The 24,299-nt window shown below is 52.1% G+C and overlaps 1 protein-coding gene and 1 long non-coding RNA gene across 3 annotated transcripts; one reads left to right on the top strand and one right to left on the bottom strand.

The window, feature by feature from the left end:
* Positions 1 to 262: 262 nt before the first annotated feature.
* LOC140692899 (uncharacterized) lies at positions 263 to 8,317 on the bottom strand. Its single transcript, XR_012068502.1, has 4 exons — positions 7,578 to 8,317; positions 6,305 to 6,386; positions 2,591 to 2,769; positions 263 to 1,669 (listed from the first exon to the last, which is right to left on the bottom strand). It is a non-coding gene; the product is annotated as an uncharacterized lncRNA (long non-coding RNA).
* Positions 6,666 to 21,597, top strand: LOC140692897 (tripartite motif-containing protein 16-like). 2 transcript variants are annotated; one of them, XM_072957114.1, is made up of 6 exons: positions 6,666 to 7,262; positions 13,269 to 13,364; positions 15,060 to 15,293; positions 17,508 to 17,673; positions 18,125 to 18,220; positions 21,088 to 21,597. In XM_072957114.1, exons 1-6 carry the CDS (start codon positions 6,702 to 6,704, stop codon positions 21,579 to 21,581), a joined length of 1,647 nt encoding a protein of 548 aa, XP_072813215.1. In that variant the 5' UTR covers positions 6,666 to 6,701; the 3' UTR covers positions 21,582 to 21,597. The 2 variants fall into 2 exon arrangements, with proteins under 2 accessions (XP_072813215.1, XP_072813216.1); XM_072957115.1 differs by lacking the exon at positions 13,269 to 13,364.
* The last annotated feature ends 2,702 nt before the right edge of the window (positions 21,598 to 24,299 follow it).

Consider the following 24,299-nt stretch of genomic DNA (forward strand, 5'->3'; position numbering starts at 1 on the left):
AAGTGAGACAAAGCAAGTACTCTCTAATCTTATAGGTGGAGGAACTAGAGACTCAGAGGGCAAACGGCATCTGACAGTGGCTAATTGATGGCTGAGTGGAGGCGCAAACCCGCCTTCTGACTCCTGAACCCTGGGCGTCTCTGCTCGGAAGCCGACCACTGGGTTCCCTTAGGACTCCCGCCCACAAACACGTTTACTTTTTAAAGTTCCTGTTTTATGATTTTTGTACACTGTTAAGTTGTTATTTTAAAAAGTTGGAAAACATGGGAAAGCACAAAAAAGTCACTACGTGCAGTAATTTCATGCAGCTGTCCTCTGGCTGTCTGCATACATTCACACCCGGACACCTAAAGCTGTTCCTTTTGATATAATTTGTCTTACAGTGTACAATCCATTTTATGACCTGCTTTGAGAAGCTTAATGTATGGTGACCCTTTCCTCATGCCATTAAATAATGAGTAACTGGTTTTGAGTGAGCTGTTGGTCTGAGTCTTAGAAAAGCAAATAGAACAACTTGCCAGAAGCAAACAAGCCTTGTTGGGTGGATGACTTGCAGTACCACCCAGTGGCCTTTTCTCTTCTTACACACTTTTCATTGACCATATTTTCCTGCTTTTTGGAATGAATGGTGATGCAGGAACTAAAGTCTCGAGGTTTCCTGGCAATTTGCATTCCTTCCTGAAAAAAGGCCAGTAGCAGCTGGAGGTGCAGCTTGGCCTAAAGTTCTCATGGCAGAAGAGTTCAAGCTGGTCTCAAGGCATGTGATTTTGAAAAGTGTTCCTTTGTCAGGGAGGATGTTTCAGGTTACTTGCAGGCCAACCCAAACATTTTAAAATCACAATGAAACATACAGAAAGTGGACCAGCTGGATCCTGCAGCTCAGTGATGCCGAGGGCCAGGTCCTCTGGGTCTCTCTGCCTTGCCACGGTGAGGGCAGCATCCTAAGCTGGTCTCTTCATGTCATGGATGGTTGCCAGCAGCCATGCTTCATTGTCCACCTCCAGAGGGAAGGAGATCTGTTTCCCAAGTGTCTCTCTTAAGAGCCAGGAAGACCCCAGCAAACTAATTCTCGAATATCATTGGCCTCAATTTGCATAGACCCCCCCATCCCTAGTGTGACCAACACCGGCCAACAGGCTGGAGCGACCACGTCTGGTGTAGATGAACCCAATCAGGTGTAAGGAAATACAGAGCATTCTTCAACCTTCTAGTTTGCAACAGTGAGGTGGGAGTCAAAACCATATGAGCAAATGGGTGTCGGCGGTGAGGAAGTGGAAGTAAGACTGCAGCTTCCATGGTTCCTGTAACACAGCATCTTCCTTTGGCGGGGACTTCGATGAGGAAGAGAGTATATTGTGTATTGAGAAAATAACCCATTGTCCTCTGGCCTGGCCACAAATAATCCCTGGGGAGGGGGGCAGATTTTGGCTCTCAGATGGAAAATGTTTTTTCCTCCCTTTGTTCAGGAATCTAGGTCACTAGTCCATACTTATTATTAAAACAAAAATAAGTAATTAACCAAGAGGAGCCCATTCCAAGATGGCTGGAGGAGCATTAACACCGTGCGGTGTGGTCACGCGCATTGTAATAGAACCTGTAGCTGTGTCCCGGTTAGCGTTGTTGAGGAGGAAGTTATTTCCCTCTACCCTTCCAGGTTCTTCGGGCTGGCCTAAGAATTAAATTGACATGAGACAGATTAACAGGAGGAAGTTAAAAGTTTAATAACATGCACGTGCAAGAGACTCAGGAAAACTGAGAAACTCACCCAAATGGTCAAAACCCTCTTCTTAAATACCACCTTCAGTAAAGACAAAAGAGGATGCTGGGGGCAGTGGTTTGGGACTTCAAAGGGGAGGAAGGCAATTCACATAAAGATGGAAAAGCAGATTTTGGTAAACAAATGTTTGCTGGGCCAGCAGAGACAATGGGACTTGGAGAGGAATCTTAACAGACAAACAAATGTTTGCTGGGTTCCTCCCTGTCTGCTACACCAGTTGGCACAATAGTTATCTCTGGTGAGAGCTCCTCTCCTGGAGCAGGTCCCCATTCTACATTCTTTTAGGCAGTCTGGGGAGATAAACAGAAAGACTTCCTGAGACTTCTTAAAAATAATCAGCCTAAACTAATCCGCATGCCAAAGAGACACACTTTAGGGTCTAGTTTTGCTCCCCTGCAGCATCAAGAGTCAGCCTCCTGGGTTCAAACTCCAGCTGGTTCGGAACCCAGGATCTCTGGGCAAGGTCTTTAACCTCGGAAGGCTTGTTTTCCCCATCTGCTAAACAGGATAGTGACAGCACCTGTCTCAGGGTTGTTGCAAAGACTCGCCCATGGAGTGCATGCAGCGCCCTCAGCATTGATGCTGGTGTTTGTGTTATCAGCCGTGCACCCCTTTGAGCTTCACCAAACTCCACGTGCAGAGATGCTCGAACCACAGTTACTCCACTTAGATATTTTTTAAGATGCATTCTTTTCTTCCATGGCTAAAGCAGATAGATATACAGTGTATGCTGGACAGGCCACAGAACCAGCTGTTGTGATTAGCATAAAGTTTAAGTCAAATCATGTATGAGCCAGAATGACTTGCCCTTACCTCAGTATGTGAAAGCTTCCTCTGTCATCCTCTTTTAATGGCAAATATTTTGATAAAAAATACTGATGATCAGAATATTTGTCCCTCAACGCCAGAGTGGTTGCTGCCTGCCCTGGGCCCATCGTGTCCCTTGGTGCTAGGCAGGACAAATTGCAGCAATATGTTTTTGGTTCTGTCCCCTAAGGCAAAAGAAATAGAAGCAAAAACAAACAAATGGGACATAATTAAACTTAAAAGCTTCTGCACAGCAACAGAAACCATTGATGAAATGAAAAGACAACCTACTAAATGGGAGAAAATGTTTGCAAATGATGTGACTGATAAGGGGTTAATTTCCGAAATATATAAACAGCTCATACAACTCAACATCAAAACAAACAAACCAAACAACCAACCAATTGAAAAATGGGCAGAAGACCTGAAAACAGCATGGAGTTTCCAGAAATCCTCCTTTGGGTGTTTGTACGCATATTTCTTAGCGTTGTTATGGAGGTTGGACAGAGCACAGTTCCAGGGGTGTGTTCAGCACAGGCCACATAACATGTCATGTCTTTGGGTCTGGAATTTATGAGAGTAACTGGACAGTTCGGTCGGGTTCCTGAGTTCTGCCTTTCCAGGGCACGGAAGGACCCCCAGAGGTTCCTGGGAGGCCCAGCTGCTAGTTCTGGCCCTGGGAGCCTGGCTGGCTGGAGGAGGGCTGACTGAGGGTGGACCAGGGCCACACCTGTGGGCAAACAAGGGGGACTGGGGAACGAGCCAAAGCCAGACCGGCTGTGGCTCAGGGAGGAGATGACCCCAGGGGCTCCCTGCAGGTGCTGCTCACAGGCAAGGCAGACCCTACTGGAACTCCCAGTCTTGTTTTCTGAACCAGTGTGTGTGTCCCAGTCTTTGTGAAGAGAAGGCTCGGGCAGCACCCGGGAACGGCCCCTCCTGCCAGCCTCGACCCACGGCGACAGGGCTCGGGGGCGGGGCGGGGTGGGGTGGTTCCGAGTCTCGGACCGAGTCTCCTCTGGGTTGGTTCTCCTCTCCTTCAGTTTGGTCTCTTGTCTGGCAGTTGTTAATCACCAAAACGGCCCATGAGGCTGTCTTCTCATTTTATGAGAGAAGCAGGGCTGGGGACCAGTTTGCTGATAGTGACCCTGGCCAGAATGGTCCCTGGGCCCACCCCCTGGGTGAACCAGGAGAAGCCTGGGCCGGTTTCTGGAAGAGTGATGCAGCTTCCAGCTCTGGGTCTCGGACTCTGGGTTTTACCAGGAAAGCTGGATGGTGAATTTGGAGGACGAGCTTAGGTGGGGCTCTCCCAGGTGACTCCACCCCCACTGCTCTCACCGTGGTCTCCTAAACGTGAAGACTTTCCATTCCAGACAAGGGGGAAGGACACAGTCTCAATAAAGTATCATCCCTTAAAATTGATCAAATTTAGATATATGACTTGTTAATTTTGTTATTCTTATTTTCCACACAGTCTGATTGCCTGCTTTTTCTTAATTTCTGCAGGCTGGCGGACAAATACCACCTACGTTTGTGGATCACAGCTCTGCATGGCTTCACAGAGACGCAGATGAAAACTGCTCAGTGAGAATTTTGAAGCTATTTACTTAGGAGGAAAACTTAGGGGCTTCCTTTAACCTGAAATGGCCAGATAGAGTCTTTGGATTAAGAAAGCTCTACTTGAGGTCTTCCATATTCCTCAAGGTGATGGCGTGAAACCCACAAATTGGGAGGGGAGTTGCAGTCACTGTTCACGGGCCCTTCGGGAGTTTGTCAGCTTGTGGGATAGTTCATCACAGAATCCACTGGGTGAAGGATGAACGATTACCTGCCTGCCTGCCTGCAGTTACCTCCCACATGGTTCAGTAGAGTTTGAGTTCTCAGAATGCCGGGTGGGAAACCTCCCTCAGTTCCGGAAAGGAATCCCAAACCACGGCGTGGCCCTGGTGTCTGTGGCGGCAGGTTTGATTCAGGAAAGCAGGAAATTACATCCATTTTGTGAAATAGACACTTGCTTCATGCAAGGCTGTGTGCAGGGAGGCTGGCCTGGAGGGGAGGAGAGAGTGGTGTTGGGGGGCCGTATGACATCAGAGGGGCAGGTCTGATCTTGTCTTAACTGAGGTTAAGAGAGGACAAATGATTTTCCCGGGTCAGGCTGGGACCGAAAATTCAGCTTTCCTGTTTTCCACGCTGTTGTGGAACGTCTGCTAGCTCAGGGCTCCAGTGGGCCACCAGCTGGGCTGAGCGAGCCCTGTAGGGTTAGCGGGAGAGAATGGCGGGCAGGGGAACCATTCATGAAGGAGGGGAGGGTGGGCATGAGATGGTGGGGGGAAGAACAGGAGATGAGTGAGAGGCTGGCTCAGTACCCCCAGTGGGAACCTGAGGTTGTGGAACCGGTCAGGCAGGGCGGCCAGGCCACCTTCCCTCACCTTCCCTCTCCTTCCCCCGAAAGATTAAAGGCTCTGTGGCACGTGGGTGGACCAGTTCAGCCGCCAGAACCAGAGCATTCTGAAAAGCAACCCTATTCATGGACGTTGGCGAAAGCCCCGGACCGGTAGGGGCCAGGACAAGCCGGCTCCTTTCTCTCCTGGCCGGAGGTGTAAAACCGTGAAATGAAATGCGGGAGGCCCCTTCTGGGCGCCTCCAGCAGTGGGGCTGGGGGTACTCAGGAAACTTCGCATTGCTGAAAGGGCCGAGCGAGGCCATCACGATGTGCGTGTTCGGGGCAGGTGGACAAGCAGGCCTGTATCTGGATAGACTATTACAGTCCCCCATGCCATCCAACGCCATGCAGCATTTCTTGGATTTCTGAAATGCCTTGGTCAGTGACAAGAATCGCGCCTTGGTTTATCTGGTTTAATCCGGATCCCGCAGAACCCAACCAGGAGTGGACAGCCATGGGGAGGGGGATGTCTTGGAGACACCCCAACCCCCAATCTCAGGGGCGGGCTGGACCAGCACCCTCACCCCCCGGTTCCCTCTCTGTTCCAATAGCTTTCCAAATCCACTTGAGCATATCTGAAGAAATCCTGGGGGGAAGCTATAGACCCTCTCTAGGTCACAGAAGTTGGGGGCCAGGTATCCTGGAATAATCCTGGGTCCTTTGGTGCCCGTCTGGCAAATGCAAAGTGTGCTGTGTCCCCCTACCCAGCGAGGGGGTCTGGGAGCACTGTTCTTCAAAGTAGGTAGATGCTTATCTCATCCCCTGGCCATTGATTATGAGCTGGATTGTGCCCCCCATTCATACACTGAAGCCCTAACCTCCTCTGCCTGGGACTGTGGCTGTATTTGGAGACTGCGCTTTTTAAAGAAGTCGTTCAAGTAAGATGAGTTCATTAGGGTGGTCCCAAATCCACATCTGACTGGTGTCCTTATGAAAAGAGGAGATTAGGGCACAGACGTGCGCAGAGGAGAGACCATGTGAAGACACGGGGGGAGGACAACCGTCTACAAGCCAATGAGAGAGGCCTCAGAAGAGACCATCGCTGCTGACACCTCGATCTCGGACTTCCAGCCTCAGGACTGGGAGAAGACACGTTTCTTTATTTAACGCAGTCTGTGGTGCTTTGACCCACACACCATGTCTAGGAACACCTTAGTAAGTGGACAGGGCCCCCCCATCCCCCCACGAGCCCCTGGGCAGGTGTTCAGGTGTCAGAATGGAGCTTTATGTGGAAGGAGACAAGGTCTTCCTGACTCTCCCGATCGCCACTGAAAACCCACCTGTAGCCTGTCTCCTGGAGATGGGAAAGGATGAAAGCCTGTCCTGTGGCTGAAGTCCTTACATTTTGGGTCCCTTTGAAACCTGAAAACAAAAAATGGAGCCAGTCAGGCCACACAAAGCAGAGTGAACTTCTGCCCGCAGAGCTCAGGAATCTCTGGTCTTTTCAGAGCGGGCCTGGTGGCAGGGCTGAGTCTGTGGGGGACTGACTAACACAGGAGTCGGAGTTCTGGGTCTGGGCAGGAGGAGGGGCAGGGCTGGCCACCCTGAGCCTGAGCAGTCGGTCGGCCTGTGTCACCGCCGCTGGCTGGTGTCCAAGCTCGAGCAGGGTAATGACTGCGTGAGCTCCCCAGGGGGAAGAAACAGTTAAAACTCTGCAGCAGCTGCAGTCATCTGGGCATGGTTCCCTTGTCTGACTCGCAGCGGGATCCTGGGCCAAGGGGCAGACAGATGGACAGACAGCGAGCCTTCCACATGGCCAAGCTGGATCTGATGGCTCCAGGGCCACTGCCCAGGGTCCCCGCTCACCCGCTGACCACGCTCAGCCCAGACTCTGGGTTGGCCAGCCCGGGGGAAGGAGAGGACATGGGTCCCCCGGGGACCCCCCCGGAGGGGACAGTCTCTGCGTGGCCGGGCAGGCCCGGGGTGGAGGCGGAGGAGGAGGTCCTGTGTGACTTCTGCCTCGGGGCCAGCAGGGTGAGGGCCGTGAAGTCCTGCCTGACCTGCATGGTCAACTACTGCCCGGAACACCTGCGGCCGCACCAGGAGAACAGCAGGCTGCATGGCCACCAGCTGGCCAAGCCCGTCAAGGACCAGGACCTGCACGTCTGCCTGGCCCACCGCCGCCTGCTGGTCGCCTTCTGCTGCCCCAATGGGCAGTGCATCTGCCAGGAGTGTGGCCAGGGTGAGCACCGGGGTCATGCTGCGGTCTCCTTGGACGCTGCCCGCAGGGACAAGGAGGTGAGTGCTGGGGTCCACCCAAAAGAGAGAGGTGGGGAGACCCTGTGCCCAGGGAAACTGGAGTGGGTCACTCTGTCCCAGCTCGGTCCTGCTGTCCCTGTGCCCGCTCTGTCCGTGTCTGTCGCTCCTCTTCCTGGCAGTCTCCTGCTGTTTCTCACTTAGCTTTCGGTGACTGACCCGTGCTTGGGTGCGGGGCTGAGGGCAGAGGTGTTTCCCTCTGGCTGGATCTGGGTGGCAATGAATGAAATGCAAACTTCGGCAGAAATTCAAGAGCAAAGAACAAAACTTCCCCCTAATTTCTCTTCCCCGCTTTACCTGAAACGAGAGATCAGTAGACAGGGCCCCTCTGAGATACCGGGCGTGACATCCAAGGGCTTGAACAGTGTCGAGGTAACAGAGAATGGGAAACTTCCCTCCAGGTACAATGTCAAGGTTGGCTTACCTGGGGAAGTAAACCTCATCAGACAGATGTACCAGAAGAGACTGAGAAACACTGTTCTCCGAGCCTGTGACTTCATTCCCATCAGATAGGGAAACTGTTTCCAGAACAACTGGCTTTCCTTTGCCCAAAAGCCGAGAGCCTGAAGAAGCTCCCGGGCTCGGAGTCACTGGCTGTTTCTCATACGTTGACTTTCCAGGAGCACTTCTTTCTCAGTGGGGAGTGCAGTTGACTTTTGTCCCACGCGTCTTGTGTTCACACTCCCTGCAGCTCCCAGTTGGCACTGACCATGGCCGCCGGGGCCCGAGGCAGCTTCTGGGCCAAGGGACCCTGGGCCGCTGAGGAAGGAGCTTTCCAAGGACAGGCTACTTGCCAGGGTCCCTCCTCCATGCCCTCCCTTGGATTTCATCCAGTGTTAGTGGGAATTCTTCTGGAAAGCTCTGTGTTCCAGGTGCCAATGAGTCACGTTTTCCAGCTCTACAGTCCCCTTGCTAACTGTTCCCAGCACCTCCAAGGTCGGGGAATGTCCGGTCAGGAGAGCAGGTCACTGCCACCCACCCCCCACACTCACAGCCGAGATGAGACTCTGGGTCATCAGACAGGTGAGAGGACAGCAGCCCGGGTCCTTGAGGAAATCCACCTTCGTGGAGCGTTGCCAGCTGCTAAACGCTTTCCGTGGGTTTCCCCATCCAGTCCTCGAATGACTCAGTGAGGTGGTGACTCCTCATCTTCACTGCGTTTGTCCAAACTCCTGCAAACGGCTAAGTCAGGAAGTGAGGGATGGAAGCTTCTGGAAAGCCGCCCACTGGAGGAACACAGGCAAAGACCCCAAGATCACGGTATTATAGCCTTACTTTTTGTTTGTTCTTTTGCACACAAAACCTGCCACTCTTAGAGTAGCAAGATAAAGGCAAAGTGTACTGCTCTTCCCTTATTCAGGGTGTAATATCTGAATTCTATGATATGTAACTGGAAAAGGGATGTGTGCACACATTGAGAAACTATCTCTGTGAAATCCTGCAATGGATTTTACCCAGAAAAGGTCCCCCTCCTGCCCTGGGTGTCCCATCCCCCTCCTCAGAGGCAAATGCCACCATTTACAGTTTCTTCTGTCTCTCAGAAATTCTGTGCCTGTGGTGGCACAGGTACAACGTGAATTTGAAACGTAGTGGAAGCTGGTGCATGACGGAGACTGAGGGTAACTGTAACTTTGAACAGGGGGACTTGTGTGGAACCCCAAACTCAGACATCTTAGGAGAGCTGTGTGTGGGGAAGCACAGACAACTGGGTACCGGCCCTCAGGTGGTTTGGTGCTGAACGCACTCGAGGTTATAGGTTCAATGCAGTAGCTCTGTGCCCCAGGTCCCTGGAGCTGGCTCAGGTCACAGCCTCTGCTCGCTGGTCTGCCTGTGAGAGTTCGTGCCTTTCCATCCTGTCTCCTTGCTTTCTATGCGGGGAGTAGGTACGCTCTGTAAGTATAGCCAGGCTCTAGATGGCCCTGCCCCATCTTTGGAGCCCAAGAGACCAGCTCAGAAGACACAGTTGATGTATGCGACAAGGCTACACCTGCCACCAGGGCTATTTTGCAAGTTTTGTTAGACATCAGTAAGGCTCCAGAAACTCAGTCTTTCCTCCAGCCAGCCCAGACCTGCTGGAGCTGCTTGCTGAAGGTCACTGTGGACCGCGTTAAGGGCTGGTTACTCAGGCAGGCCTGTCATGCAGTGGGGACTGAGACTGGAGGGGTCAGCCGTGAGGACACAAGCAGCTGGGACCCTGCATCCAGTCTGCAGAGCAGCCGATCGCTCAGCTCGCTGACTGAGCCCCTTCAGAAGCCCCACGCTGTCTCACGGGGCCAGTGGGCAGACCCTCTGTTTGGATCTGGGCATTCTGGGTGTTCTTTGCTTGTTTGTTCTGTCTGCTGGGCTTCCAGAGCCCAGCTCTCCCCAGTGGGGACTCAGCTCTTCCTCCTGCCTAGGCCAGCTTCCTGGGGCCTCTTAGCATTTTTTGTTAATTGAAATACAGTTGATTTACAATGTTGTGTTAGTTTCAGGTGTACAGCATAGTGACTCAATTATACACACACATATATTCTTTTTCAGATTCTTTTCCGTTGTAGGTTATTACAAAGTATTGACTATAGTTCCCTGTGCTGTACAGTAGGACCTTGTTGTTTATCTATTTTATAGTGGATCATATGGTAACTCTATTTTTAGTTCTTTAAGGCACCTCCATACTCTTCTTACTGGCTGGGGCCCCTTAGCTTTTAAGAGTGGCTCGTCTTAACTCCTCTCGCCTTCCCTGACCTCAGGCTCACTGCCGTGGAAGTGAGGCTGTGTGTGTGCTTGTGCATGTGCTTTGGGAAATTTGCACTCCTTCTGTGACTGCCTTTCTGTTTATTCTGACCCATGAATTGCATGTGACTCATTCCTGTTCCTCGTCAAGTTTTTCAAACATCATCGAGCGTTTCCCACGGGCTAAGTGTGAGGCTTCCCTGCCTGTCTCAGGGAGTGTGGGCTCGAACCAGGAAGGCCGGGCAGGTCCCTGGTTCCCGGGGTTCCACAGGGCTGGGGACACAACTGTCCTGCCGCGTGTTCCGAGGAGGGAGGCCCCACAGTCAGGCCAGGGCGGGGATCTTGGAGAGGGAAGACGTGAGCTGGGCCCTATCTGAGATCTTGACGTCCATGTGTGGCGGGTCATTGTATCCAACCTCAGCATTCATTCCAGAAGGTTCGGGACTGGGTGCTGACTGCAGACCCAGTCCCCAGACAGAGCAGGGGCCAAGTTCTGAGAGCCACAAGGCATCAGGGTTCGGGGAGCAGCTAACCAGCACTGTTCATGGCCCATTGGCTGCCAAAAGGCGGGTGCTCTGAGGCCATTCAGGAAAAGGATTTCCCCTAGAATTTCTGAGGAATGCCTTGGACTCAGTGTTATGTAACCTTGTTTTTCTCTTCTTTCTTTTTTTTTTTAAACATTTTTTTTGATTTATAATGATTTTACAATGTTGTGTCAAATTCCAGTGTAGAGCACAATTTTTCAGTTATACATGAACATATATATATTCATTGTCACATTTTTTTCTCTGTGAGCTACCATAAGATCTTGTATATATTTCCCTGTGTTGTACAGTATAATCTTATTTTTCTATTCTACAATTTTGAAATCCCAGACTATCTCTTCCCACCCTCCGCCCCCCTGGCAACCACAAGTTTGTATTCTATGTCTGTCAGTCTATTTCTGTTTTGTATCTATGCTTTGTTTTTTTGTTTGTTTGTTTTGTTTTGTTTTGTTTTGTTTTTAGATTCCACATATGAGCGATCTCATATGGTATTTTTCTTTCTCTTTCTGGCTTACTTCACGTGGAATGACATTCTCCAGGAGCATCCATGTTGCTGTAAATGGCGTTATGTTGTTGGTTTTTATGGCTGAGTAGTATTCCATTGTATAAATATACCACATCTTCTTTTAACCTTGTTTTTCTTACACATTCTCCTGGGCTGTAAGTGTTTCAAGAGCAGGGAGGGTCTTATATACTGGACTGGCACATAGTGGGTTCTGACCAGTGACCGAGGAACAGAGTCGGCCCGGGGAGGGGTAACTCTAGCGTTCCCAGAGCAGGCTCTCCAGAAGGGAAACACAAAGGAAGTGACACCAACTGGGATTTCCTCTCTTCTCACTCCCTTTGCTGTTCCTGACCTGGCCACCAACCTCCGGGTGCCCCTCTGCCCTGGAGGTAGAAGCAAAAACGATTCTGCTGACATACCTTGTGGCACCAGAGGAGACTCTACACGGTGTGATGAGGGTCATAAAGCCAGCGGGTGGCAGGTGTTTGGACCTCAATGCCATGGCTTTTATACAACATCTGTTGTTACCCTGCTGACGCAGGCAGGACTCTCCGTGCCCTTCAATGTGGAGCCGTCCCCGCTCATTGGCACTGCTGTCCTTTGGTGCAAGGCCCGCCCTGGCCTGAGGTGTGTGCACTGCTGAAGTCCTGGGAAACCCCAGAGCCAGGGTCGGAGACACCCCATCATTTTCTGGGAACAGGAATAACTGGAGATACTGATCTCCCAAAGCGGCCCCACCTATTGTGGTAATGGGGAGTGCCTGCTCTTGGGGTGACTCACTCAGAGGTCGCCATCAGACTCCGGAGTCCTTTTCTCCTTTTATGGCATCTGCAGACAGAGGGGAGACGCCCCCTCACTGGACACTGTCTGGGGGTCCCTGGATCATGCTGGGCCGGTCGCTTCAACATGCTCTCACAGCCACGCTTGCTGCTGCTGGGGTTCTGCTGTGTCTTCCATCTCCTTCGAACAAGAGTTCATGTTTTCCCACTACCATGAAGCAGGTCACTGGGCGGGCCTTTTAGACAGACCAAGACCCCACAATTGCCCCCTAATAGGCCAGGCCCTGCTGCCTCCCCTGCCACCCACTTCCGGGCACCAAACCTCAGGTCTCTAGGTGGGAGGTCACCCGGGCTCTCTCTGCCCTGATTCAGTGCCCCAGGGCCTGAGCAAGAGTTACCTGCCTTCTGCAGGGTGAGGCGGATCCGCGCCTGCCTGGGCTCCCTCCGGAGACTGGGATTCCCGCAGGCTCCAGGGGGAGGAGGGGAGCAGCCCTCGAGTTAGGGCTGCTCGTGCACAGCGACTCACAGTCGAGCGCACATGCACGCTGCTGTTAAAGGGGTGAAAGCTCTGCTCTGTGCTGCTGCGGCCTTGTGTCCTCCGCAGCCAGGAAGGTGACGGGGCCTGAAAGTCTGCAGAGGCTTGGGTTTCGTGCCTTGGCAGGCTTCAGAAAGTGCTCAGGGAGCCCTAGGAGGCAAGACAGGAGATGGGTGGTGGGGTCCGAGCAGGTGAACCCAAGGTTCTCGGCAGACACTGGCCTCGGCCGGGAGGGTTCGCTCCGCCGGCCTCCAGGAGAGAGAGGGTCCCTGATGGAAAGCAGCCAGGGGATGCCGGTGACAGTGTCGATGCGATAAGGGCACCGCTGATGTTGATTACACTTACAACATGCCCGCCACTGTCCAGAGTTCCTGTAAACACGCATGGTCTCATCCCGTCCCCAGTGACCCCGTAAATTAGGCCCTTTAGCGTCTCCCCATTTCATGGTTGGAGAAATGGAAGTGTGGAGGCGTTAAGGTGATTTTTGCAAAGTCTCAGCTGCCAAGCGGAACCTGTGTGATCCCTCGCCCCAGTTCCACGCCTGCGCTGTTCTGAGGCTGGAAGGCCGGGGTTCAACTCCACTGACAACTGCGTGACCTTGGATAGGTGGCCCCATTTCATCACCCGTGAAATGGAGGTGATGGATTTACGCACCCTGGGCATGGTTGGGATGATACATGGTAATGCACAGAGATGTCTAGTGATGACCAGCGCAGCGCAACAGCTGGTGCAGCCGAGCTCAGCCCCGGAGGGGACCCTCTGTGCCTCTGCTGAGGGCTCTCCAAGCTGCCTTCTGAGAGCAGCTTCTGAGGCAGACTAAGATGGACAAGGGGCGATGGTGCTGTTGCCCCTGGGATCCCTCCCCATGCCCTGGGCTCCCTCCTCTGTAATGCTGTCCTTTCCTCTTCCCAGGTGGAGCTTCGGGGCACCCAGTTAGACCTGGAGCGGAAGCTCCAGCTGAATGAAAATGCCATCGCCAGGCTCCAAGCCAACCATAAATCTGTCTTGGTAAGGCTGGCCGGGCTCCCCTGCTGGGCTTCAGCACACCTGACTGCTGCTGCGCACTCAGCCAGGCGCCCCCGGGTTGGGTCGTAGGACGGGGCGCAGCCGTGGGGATCCCTGCCTCACCCCTGCTGAGGGACCGGGTAGAATGAAGGTTAAAAGAGCAGGCTCTGGAGACAAGAACTGGGCCCAGCTGTGTGGCCTGGGGCAAAGCACTTAACTCAGTGGTGCTTCAGCTTCCTTACCTAAGAAATGGGGCCCATGATGGTGCAGTCGTCCCTTGGTCTCCACGGGGACTGGTTCCAGGACAACCCCAGCCTCCACCATGGTGCCAAAATCCACGGATGCACGGGTCCCTTATATAAAGCGGCCTCGTATTTTCATGGAACCTGTCACATCCTCCCAGATACTTTAAACCACCTCTGGGTTGCTTATAATAGCTGATCTAATGTAGACACTGTGTAAATAATTGTTGGCTTGGCAAGTTTGAGTTTTGCTTTTTGGAACCTTCTGGTATATTTTCCCCCAAATATTTTCCAGTGGTTGGTTGAATTTGTGACTGTGGAACCCAGAGATACAGAGGGCCATCTGTACCTACCTTTTTGAGGTTGCCATGAGATAATATGTATGCAGTGCTCAGAACAGTGCCTGGCACATGATACACACTGTGTGGCTGTTATTTGTTACTATTTTATGTAATTAAAAAAGTGACTAGACAGGCAGCAGGACTCCAAGAGGAACAGAAAACGGCACCTGGAGGGGCCGTTCAGAGAGCTCTTGGATGGAATGGGCGCGGGGGGCATTGCGGGAGACTGAGGCAGGCCGAGAACGGGCCCTGGGCTGTGGAGCGGGGTGGAGGGAGTGCGAGCACAGGAGATGGTACCCAGGACCTTGCCATGAAGCTTAACAATGTCATTTCGAACTGGACACTGTCGGGGGAGCTGTCAGCACCAGGACTTAAAGCCGCCACAGAGAGAAGGAAACCGTTTAAAACTCGGATTGATGATCTAAATATGATATGCCTGAAAGCATTTACAAGGGATGTTCACCCTGTGAAAGGGCTGAATCCCACATGCACAGGTGCCATTGCGCGGACTCTCAGTATGGATCACGTGGAGCTTGTTTTATACACTTTTGAATGTAGCAGTCCATTCCACACAGGTGTGCTCGGTCTGAAATCCTCAGGTGCTGTGGTCACCTGCACACGCCCTAAACATTTTGTGCCTGGCCCGGACACCGTAAGATTAGACGTGCTTTTGGCACAGATAGATCCAGTGGGCAGTTTAACTGGCATAATGAAATGCAGAGATAGGCGAATTCGTGCTGCTGATTGGTACAGAGAAGCCAGATTATTAATGTACCACAAGAAATATAACTATCAAGTATACTGCATGCACACCTTGCCCCGGTAGGAAAATCAATTTCAGAAACTCAAAGAGCAGCCCGACTGTCAGAGCTGGACCCAGAGGTCAGATAACTCACTCTCCCCTCAGATGGATGAGGGACTAAGTTAATGATTGGTAAAGAGTTACTTACAGCCTGGAGAGTCCATCCTCTTTTCCCGGGAACCCAGGATTCATATGAGCATGAAGTCTTCCATTTATGATAGAAAATTGCTCCCCAATATGCAGGTTTCTCAGGTTTGCTTTGAGACAGCTGGATGCCTGGCTCACAGGCTTTTCCCTGCCCACCATCCCCCAGGTATCAGTGTCCGAGGTGAAGGCCGTGGCTGAGGAGCAGTTTGGGGAGCTCCTTGCTGCCATGAGGAAGGCCCAGGGCGACGTGATGCTTTTCTTGGAGGAGAAGGAGCAAGCGGCTCTGGGCCAGGCCAACGGCATCAAGACCCACCTGGAGCACAGGAGCGCGGAGATGGAGAGGACCAGGCAGGAGCTGGAGCGGATTTCTGCCATCGGCAACACTGTGCTGTTCCTGGAGGTACTGTCAGCCATGCCGCGGACACCAGGGGACACCCTCTGCTTGGAAGGGGACTGCTCCTTGATAAATGGGGTGCACAGGGAGTTCTGGGACAGAGGGAAGCAGGTCTTGACTCGGCAGAGGACAGGAGGACCGGAGGGAAGGCTTCCCAGAGTGGGGCGGCAGGAACCGGGTCGTGGAAGATGAGTCACATCCCAGGAGAAGGAACCGCATGTGCAGAACCAAGGCAGAGAGGTTTGTGAAAGCACAGCCGATCTGGGGAGCTAAGTGGCTTTCACAGGATGGGGTGGGGGGTGCCGGGCACAGAGTGAAGGGAGGTGAGGCTGGCAGGGCCAGGCAGGTGTCTGGCTGCGAGAGAAGTTTGTTCATCCTGAAATGAAGCTGCAGCAGCTGGGGGAGGACGTCAGATGAAGAATGATGAGCTCAGGTCTGTGTGCTCCACAGACCACCCCGACTGCTGGGCAGAGGCTGGCCTGGCTGGGGTGAGAATAGTCCTGCTGCCTTTCAGAGAGGGGTGCGTGTGCTGGGTGACTGAGGAGTGACTGAGGACGGCCCAGTAGAGGAGACGGGGGCTTTCATTACACGTGCTGTTCGTTGTAGGTTAAGCCACATGCCCTCAGAACCAGACCCGAAGGACACGAACCTGCAGGGAAGGAAACTAGGTTGTGAATTCCATCATCCTGGGTCCATCGGTAGAGCGCTGTGTAGTTTTTGGCAAGACGCTTAACCTCTCTGGGTCTCAAATTCCTCATTTATCAAACAACCAAGGCAGAGTCAATCATTTCCGAGGCTCCTTCAGCTCTAATATTCCTAAACACAAATAATTTTGGATTGTATGTTCGAAAAAATTCCCTTCTAGTTACAACAAAATGTTTGTTGTGAAAAAAACACTTGGAAAATACAGAAAAATATGAAGGACCACAATCCACACTCCCACCACCCAAAAATAAGCATCGTTAACCTTGTAATGACTAGGAGAAAGAGCAGCAGGCAGAAAGGGAGACGGAAACACTGAAGGATGTCCTGTTCCTTCAGCTTTCAATATCAAAGCAAAGGAAATATGTCATGCATTTCCGCAAAGAGTATATAAATAATTTCTCCTTATTTTTTCATCTTTTGTAACTTTAACATAAAAAATCTAACAAAAACATATTTTAGTACAGGATAACTTAGTTCAATTAAACATAACTTCTTTTTCCCTCAATTTGCAGCCATTGGAAATGACCACATGTATTGTCCACCAGTAATTTGAAGTGTTACTTTTATCATATACGGTGCTAAATCTATATACAGCCTTAAAATGTTTATTTTTCTATCACGTCTCTGCCTTGGACTTTTTCTTCCATTAATCTAACCATTTTAGTACAACTGTTTCCATCACTAAGTTTTCTGCTGTATCCAGTCTGCAATTCAGTGCTTCAATTGCCTTTGAATTTTGATAACATGTTACATCTAAAAGCAGACTATCCTGATCACTGCCGAGTTTTGAAGCATAAACGGCTTAGTGTGAAAAAGCATTTCAAACTCCAAAGCACAGAACAAGAATTAGGGAAAACTCTGTATCAGATTGAGCCTGGAAGAAAAAGGCAGCAAACTTTCTTGTCCGAGGATTTGTCTGCGATCTTCCAAGTGCTGCACCAGCTCCTCCATCCCAACCGTGGCTTGTGTTTAAGTTATTACAAAAAAAGTACTGAAGGAATGAATGTTGCAGGACTGCTCCCTGCATCTGGGCTGTTGGCATAGCATTTTGTTCTTTGGTTCCCTGTCTGGGTTGTGTGTTGCAGCTGTTCTTGGTGTCTAGTATCCTTTGATTTTTATTTATCTATCTATCTATCTATCTATCTATCTATCTATCTATCTATCTATCTATCTATCTATCTATCTGTCTGTCTATCTATCTATCTACTTTTGGGGCTTGTCTGATATTTTTTCATTCTTATTTTTAATTGAAGTGTAGTCGATTTACAATGTTAGTTTCAGGCGTACAGCAAAGTCTCCTGATTTTTAAAAGCCCACTTTCCCAGTTTAAAAAAACAAATAAATGCTTCCTATGTTGTCAGACACTGAACTGGACACATAACCTGCACTCTCTTTGTGAAGCGCATGTTACCAGGAGCCCATTTTACAGATGTGGGAGGTTAACATTGAGGAGGGCTGCCTGGATTAAGGAATGCAGATGCCAGGGCAAGTGCTGCTGTGTTTCCTCCCCCACAGGAGTACTGCAAGTTCAAGAACGCGGAGGACTGCGCCTTCCCGAGTGTTTACATCGGACTCAAGGACAAGCTCTCCGGCATGCGCAAGGTCATCGTGGACTCCACCGCGCACTTGATCCAGCTGCTGCAGAGCTACAAGGAGAAGCTCCAGGAGAGCTCCAGGGAGGGTGAGGAGCCATGCTCTGTGGTGTCTCCGAGCGGTCCATGGGGGAAGTGAGAGAGTCGGGGCAGGGCAGAATTGGGACGGGGGGCCTCATCTTCAAAGCCATCCTTCTGCTAGACCGTGGTGCTAACAGACACTTACCTTGATGATTTTATTTTACCATGGAGACCCAGAGAACGTGATTTAGTCACATCATGCGATTGGCCGGCATCTCCAGGACTAGTTTCTGAGGTTGCTAATGCCTGTCCTTTCAAGTGAAGTCCAGGTCAGGCTGGCACCTTTCCTCAGCGTGTGTTACTTCATGGGCCACTGAGCAGGGTTCTCTGAGACATGACTGGTCTCCAGCCCCGTCTTCCCACTGGAAGCCCAGGGAAGAGTGGTGGTGGTGGGGCCCGGCTTCTTCGAGTCCCCTGCCCACCTGGACAGGTGTGCACTCACAGCTCTTGATTTTCTAGAGGAGTACGACATCAGGACTCAGGTGTTGGCTGTCACTGAGCACAGACATCGGACCTCGAAGCCCAAGCCCCGCACCAGACAGCAGTTCCTGCAGTGTAAGTTGTGAGCAGCCCCTCCCCAGGCTGGCGGTCCGAGTGACGCTTTGGAAGCCAGCACGCCCCCCTCACGTAGCTTTCAGGCTCTTGCAGCCTCAGGTCCAGCCTTAAGTGGCACACTAAGACAACACTAATTTAAACAGATTTTGAACTTTTTATCTTGAGACAGTTTCAAACTTACAGAAACACTGCCAAAGCAGCACCAAGAGCTCCCATACACCTTTCACCCAGCGTCTCCAAACATTGGCACTTTATGTAACTACAAGGTGTGGCCCCAAACCAGGAAATGAATAGCACTGCTGCAGGGGTGTTACCCCCACCCGTGGAATTGAGTCAGGTTTCACCATGTGTTCTTACTAATGTCCTTTTTCTGGCCAGAAGTCCGATCCAGGGTCAGAGATGTTTCCTTGTCTCCTTGGCCTCCTCCAGTCTGGGTCCAGTCCCTTTGTCTGTCTTGGCCCTTTTGAAGATCCTGGCTAGTTACCAAATGGCTCCCTTGTAAGTCTGAAGTGGCCAGAATCGCCCAGCCCATTGTTCTGTCATTGTGTGGGCTTGTCCCAGTCCGTTAGCATTTTAAAAAAGGCTGTGTTTCTAATCAGCACTTTGTTATGGTTAACAAGGCGGGAGGTTCAGTTCCTCGTGGAAGGATGGCATCTCTGCTGCCAAGGCCATTTTTGGGCCACGTGGCTACTTTGTCTCTTCGGCATGTGCCATTGAGCCCTGCTTCTGCTTGTTTTCGGGGGGTGACCGCTGACGGGCTGACCCCTGAACCCCCTCTGCTCCGGTTATGACGTGATGGCCACTTCCTGTTCTTGCCACAGCTCTGCATTTTCCCCAGGACCTCTGGGCTTCTCCACAGTTTTTAAAAACATTTATCCTTTCCTGCTTCCTGACAGACGCACATCTATGTTTTGCAAACAGATAACAGTTAACACGAGGAGCTAGACACCCCTTATTCTTAACATTAAAATAAAAATGAAACACAGCCTTTTTCAAACACGATGGTAACTTTTCTTCTTTGAGTATTGCTACGGACTTTCAGCCTCTTTTGGACTCAGAGTGTTTCACGGGTCCAAGTTCCATCAAATTGTCAACGTGACCAGTGGGGAGCCACTTGTCAGCCGCCTCTTTGTCCTCTGAGCGTTGACATTCTGCCCTTGGCATTCTTCAAAGTATCATGGCGTTCTGGCACTAACCGAGTGTCCCCGACTCATTCTGGTTTTCTCGACCCAGGGCATGGCATCACATACTCTGTAAGGAGTCCTGAGTCCCCTTAGATGTGAGAGTATTCTCGTGCTGACTCACAGGGCCAGTGTTCACTGAGCATCTTCCTGGAGCTAGAAGCCCAGGGTAGAGTCCTGGATAGAATGTGGAGCTTACAGAGTAGAAGGAGGACACGTGTGAAACACATGAATAAGTAATTACACATCGTGATGAGTACCACGCAGTTCAGAGGGCGGGGTGCTCTGCGACGCAGTGATGGGGTGGTGGCCTCCGAGGAGTGACTCACAGCAGCAACCTGAACGGATCAGTTGGGATCTCTCAGACTCGGTTGGGGCGATGGCCCCATCATGGAGGGAAGAGTCTGTGCCAAAGCCTGGAGCCGGTTCAGGATTGGGTGGGTCTGAGGTCAGGGGGCTGGAGCGTGGAGGTCAAGGGGGAGAGGGCAGGAGACAAGGCTGGAGATGCAGGCAAGGGCCAGTCCCCAGGGCTGTGCAGGCCAGAGTTGGGGGTCACTGCTTTATCCCAAGGGCAGGGGCACCATCAGAGGCGACATGTAGGCCGGGTGACATGATTTAGCCCACAGCACCCTGCTCCACCAGGGAGAAGGTGTGGGGTGCAGGAGATGGAGCTGCTGTGCTGGCTGGATGAGACTTGGCAGCGGCTTGGATGGGGGTGAAGTGGTCTGCTGATTGGGTGGGACCCAGGGCTCAGCTGCTTGTGTATGTGGCAGGGAGGGACCAAATGAGGGAGGATTAGGACAAAAGAAATGTCAAAACTGACTTCGAGGGTGGCTTGAGCAGCTGGGTGCATGGGGGTGCTAATGTCCTCTGGGACCAGGAAGAGAATATGTTGGGGGGACTGTTTGAGGGGAGGGACTGTGTGTGGGGGAGTCTGCCCCATGCCAAGCAGTTCTCCACCAGCTGGGCATCCTACAGTCGAGCTCAGTTCTGACACCATCTCCCTGGACATGGACCCCACTAGACCCCCCCAACCCCCTCAGATGCCAGTCCCAAGCAGTAGGTCCCCAGGTGGCCCACACCTTCTGCCTGACTTGGCTGAAGTCAGAAGTCCCCAGGGCCCACCTGGAAGCTCTCCAAAGCCCTGCTGTTGGGGTTTTGTGGCGGCTTCCTCACGCAGGCACCAGTGGCCATTAATGCCAGTCCCAGCCCTTTTCCTTTCTCAAGAGAGTGTTAGGACTGGGGACCCAAGTTTCTAGTCATGACTTGGTCTTTCTGGTGACCAGCCAACCCCTCCAGGAGCCCACCTGGAGTTGCCTCAGTAGAACAAAAGACACTTTTATGACCCAGGAAATGGCAAGGGTTTCAGGAGCTCCGTGTCAGGAACTGAGGTCAAAGACCAAATATTAGATGCTCCCAGGGGTCTTGTCACTCAGGAATGAATTGCAAGGTGCTCTGTGCTGGGAACGGGCTGCAGAGACCAGATACGTGTTTCTCGTTGTCAATCACAACATCACACTTGTGTTCTGTTTTCTGGTTTTCACTCGCCTCTTGCCCGGGGCGGGGACCACGGCTGGGTAGACGGGGACCAGGAGATGGATGTGTTCGCGGGCTCTGGAGGCCGGCTGGCTTCGAAGGGCTCAGTCCGAGCTGGCCATCGGTCCCTGACCTTCTGTATGCCCTCAGATGCCTGTGATGTCACCTTCGACCCCGACACGGCACACAGGTACCTCCGGCTGCAGGAGGACAACCGCAAGGTAACCAACACCACGCCCTGGGAGCACCCCTACCCGGACCTCCCCAGCAGGTTCTCGCACTGGCGGCAGGTGCTGTCCCAGCACAGCCTGTACCTGCACAGGTACTACTTCGAGCTGGAGCTCTCCGGGGCCGGCATCTACGTGGGCCTCACCTACAAGGGCATCGACCGCAAGGGCGAGGAGCCCAACAGCTGCATTTCTGGAAACAGCTTCTCCTGGAGCCTCCACTGGGATGGGAAGGAGTTCAGGGCCTGGCACAGCGACACGGAGACCCCGCTCAAGGCCAGCCCTTTCCAGAGGCTGGGGGTCTACGTGGACTTCCTGAGAGGGGTCCTCTCCTTTTACGGCGTGGAGCCCGACGCCATGACTCTGGTCCACAGGTTTGACTGTAAGTTTTCCGAGCCCGTCTACCCCGCCTTCTGACTTTCCAAGAAGGAAAATGCCGTCCGGATCGTGGATCTGGGAGAGGAGCCCAGGAAGCCAGTGCCGGCCTCGCTGGAGGCTGCACCCTAGACTCCGTGTCCCAGACTCAAGCTGACCACAAAGACGGGGCGGCAGCTTGGCTTTTATGGCTGGCTGGGGGTACAAAGTCCCGGCCAGCTGGTGGTAGCTGGCTTTAGAAGTCATGGGGGTCCCAGAGCAAGGGGAGGGGTCTCTGGCCACTGCCCTGGGCTCCACGCTTCACTGTCTTCTGTGTCGGTTGTAACCCTCGGGGCCCCAAGTCCTCCCATCCTTTTCCAGCGATGCTCTCCTGCCTGCTCACGTGAGCGGCACACTGTGCCCAGAGCTGGCAGCCGGGCATCTTCACAGCCATCAGACACCGCAGAGGAGGCACAATAAATCGCTCACTTCACCTCTCATTCTCCACGTCCCAGACTCTATTCTGAGTACTTCCCCTGCATCCGCGGGTGGAACCCCCAGAGTGGCCCCCCCGGGGTGGGGTAGATGTTCGCATGTCCCCACTCTGTGGATGAGGAAGCTGTGGTCTGGTGTGTGCAGGGAGGGGGGTGGTTTACCTGCTCAGGGTCACTGTGGTCACACAATGAGTGAGCGGCAGAGCTGGGATTCAAACCCGGGGGAACTTTAACTACCACTCACCCTGCCCTTCCCCTCAGGTCACGGGCATTATGTGTAGGGGATCATCACATCATGAACCACAGATGTGGGGGTGGGGTGTCTCACACCCTCGATCTCTGTGCGCCCCTGCAGGGCGTCCACGATCACGTGCCTCCCACAGATGAGGAGCAGTGGGGGCTCAGAGGGTCTCAGGGCTTGCCCAAGGCCACAGCCCTAGCACCAAACTGATGGGATTCCATCTCTCTCTGACTCCCAAGGCTGGGGCCTCCTGTGTGCAGTCAAGGCTAAGCTGGATTGTGTAACTGCTTCCTTGCTGTCTGTCAGCCTCACGGGATTAACAATCCTAATTTATTTGGACCTTTCGGAACCGGCCCCTCTCAGTTTGTAGCATCTCTGGGGGTAACGTGCCCCTCGTATCCTCAGACATTTTGGGCCTCCTTCCTCTGGGTGCCCCTCCTTGGCCTGGCCTTCCTGCTGGGTTAGATGCTAAGCCACTGTCACCTTTTCTCCAAGTGTCTCAGAAGGGCTTGTCCTGTTAGAAGTGGTCGCCTTCCCAGCCTGATTCCTGTGCCCACCCCAACCTTTTATGGGACTGTCACTGCCAACCAGCCCGGTGATGACTTTGGTCACCTTTCTCTAACAGTTGCGGGTCTCTGGCGTGGGCGCTGGAAATGCTCACAGTATTGCAAACCTTTTGGTTGAATTGAGGGTAGTAACAGTAACAGCAGCAGAGACACGGGTCTCACATACTTGATCTAATCCTGAAAGGCAGCTGTAACTTTTACTATCCGGCTTCATCTCTGCTGTCCTCATAATCAGTAAGATGGAGAAGTGGAGGCTCAGAGAAGCCAGGCAGCTCACTCGAGATCCTACAGCTCCCAGGTACCAGGATCAGTGTGTGAGCTAGTCCTGTCTAAAGGAGACTTGTCCCAGTGTATCCTCAAAGCTCTTTTCTGGGCTGCCCAACATGTGCAAGGGCCCTGTGGTTGCAGTGGTGAGCTGGGGGCTGTCTTCAGGGTGTAGTCTGTTACAGTCATTTTTCCTATCTTAGCAGTGTGTTTTTATTAGTTACTGTGAAAAGTGTCAAATCTATGAAAAGCTGAAGGAATTGAAAAGTGAACACTCATATGCTCTTCACCCGTGTTTGCCAGTTATCAGCATCTTGTTACATTTACGCACTATACACATACACAGTATGTGTGTGTGTGTTGTGTGTGTGTGTGTGTGTGTGTGTGTGTGTGTGTACGCATTTATTTTTCTGGCTGAAACTTCCAGGAATGGAGAAGCACAGACACTTCATCCTGAATACGCCAGCATTTAGGAGTGATTTCAAACTGTTTTCTCTGGAAGCTGGGTTCTCTGGAGCAGCTACTAATTTAAATTTTGTGCAGTTTGAAGCCTGTGTAAGACAGTCTCTGTCGTCTTTATCCTCACTCGAAAGGTCTTGTTGCCAGGAGAGCTCAGTTGTCCTCAACGATCACCTTCCTAACAAGGCAACATTTGAACTTAAAAGTTTTCACTAAAAGAATATCACTATGTCTATGTTACATAATGTGCTTTCACAGAAGATATGACTTGCAAACAGGTTTTGCTCTAAAAAAGTTTTGGAAAGCCCAGTGAGCTCTGGGCTCCTTCTGGGCCAGCACTGCCAGCACTGCCAGCAGAGGCTTCGGCTGGGGACCCCGGGGGCCTTGCGCACTCACAGGTTTGGCTGTCACGGCCTGTCATCACTCGTGAGTGGATCATAAGCTAGGGCCAAAGGGTAAAGACCCCATGAATCATCAAGGAAGTCGTTTTCATGTCATTTTTCCTTTAAAGAACTACGTGCATACTCGTTTCTTCACGTGCAGCTCAGTGTATGTACGTGCGCACACATAAACATTGTAGTGGACGTTGGTTATTTGGCCACCCAGAATAATGATCCGCATGACAATAACGTTGATGAGGACACTGCAACAGAAGTTGGCATTTATTGAGGGCTAAATATGCACCAGGCAGTCTTCTGAGGGCTTTGCATGTCATACCTCATTTAATCCTCACGTTGACTCTGAAGTAGGGACCACT

The sequence above is a fragment of the Vicugna pacos genome, unplaced genomic scaffold (assembly GCF_048564905.1).
Source record: "Vicugna pacos unplaced genomic scaffold, VicPac4 scaffold_18, whole genome shotgun sequence".
Lineage (NCBI taxonomy): Eukaryota > Metazoa > Chordata > Mammalia > Artiodactyla > Camelidae > Vicugna > Vicugna pacos.

Bases quoted from the DNA above. Each gene is read 5' to 3' on its own strand.
- LOC140692897 (XM_072957114.1), top strand. From the start codon at position 6,702: ATGGTTCCCTTGTCTGACTCGCAGCGGGATCCTGGGCCAAGGGGCAGA. The intron at 15,294-17,507 runs GTACTGTCAGCC...CCTCCCCCACAG, and splicing joins ACACTGTGCTGTTCCTGGAG to GAGTACTGCAAGTTCAAGAA. The intron at 17,674-18,124 runs GTGAGGAGCCAT...TTGATTTTCTAG, and splicing joins CCAGGAGAGCTCCAGGGAGG to AGGAGTACGACATCAGGACT.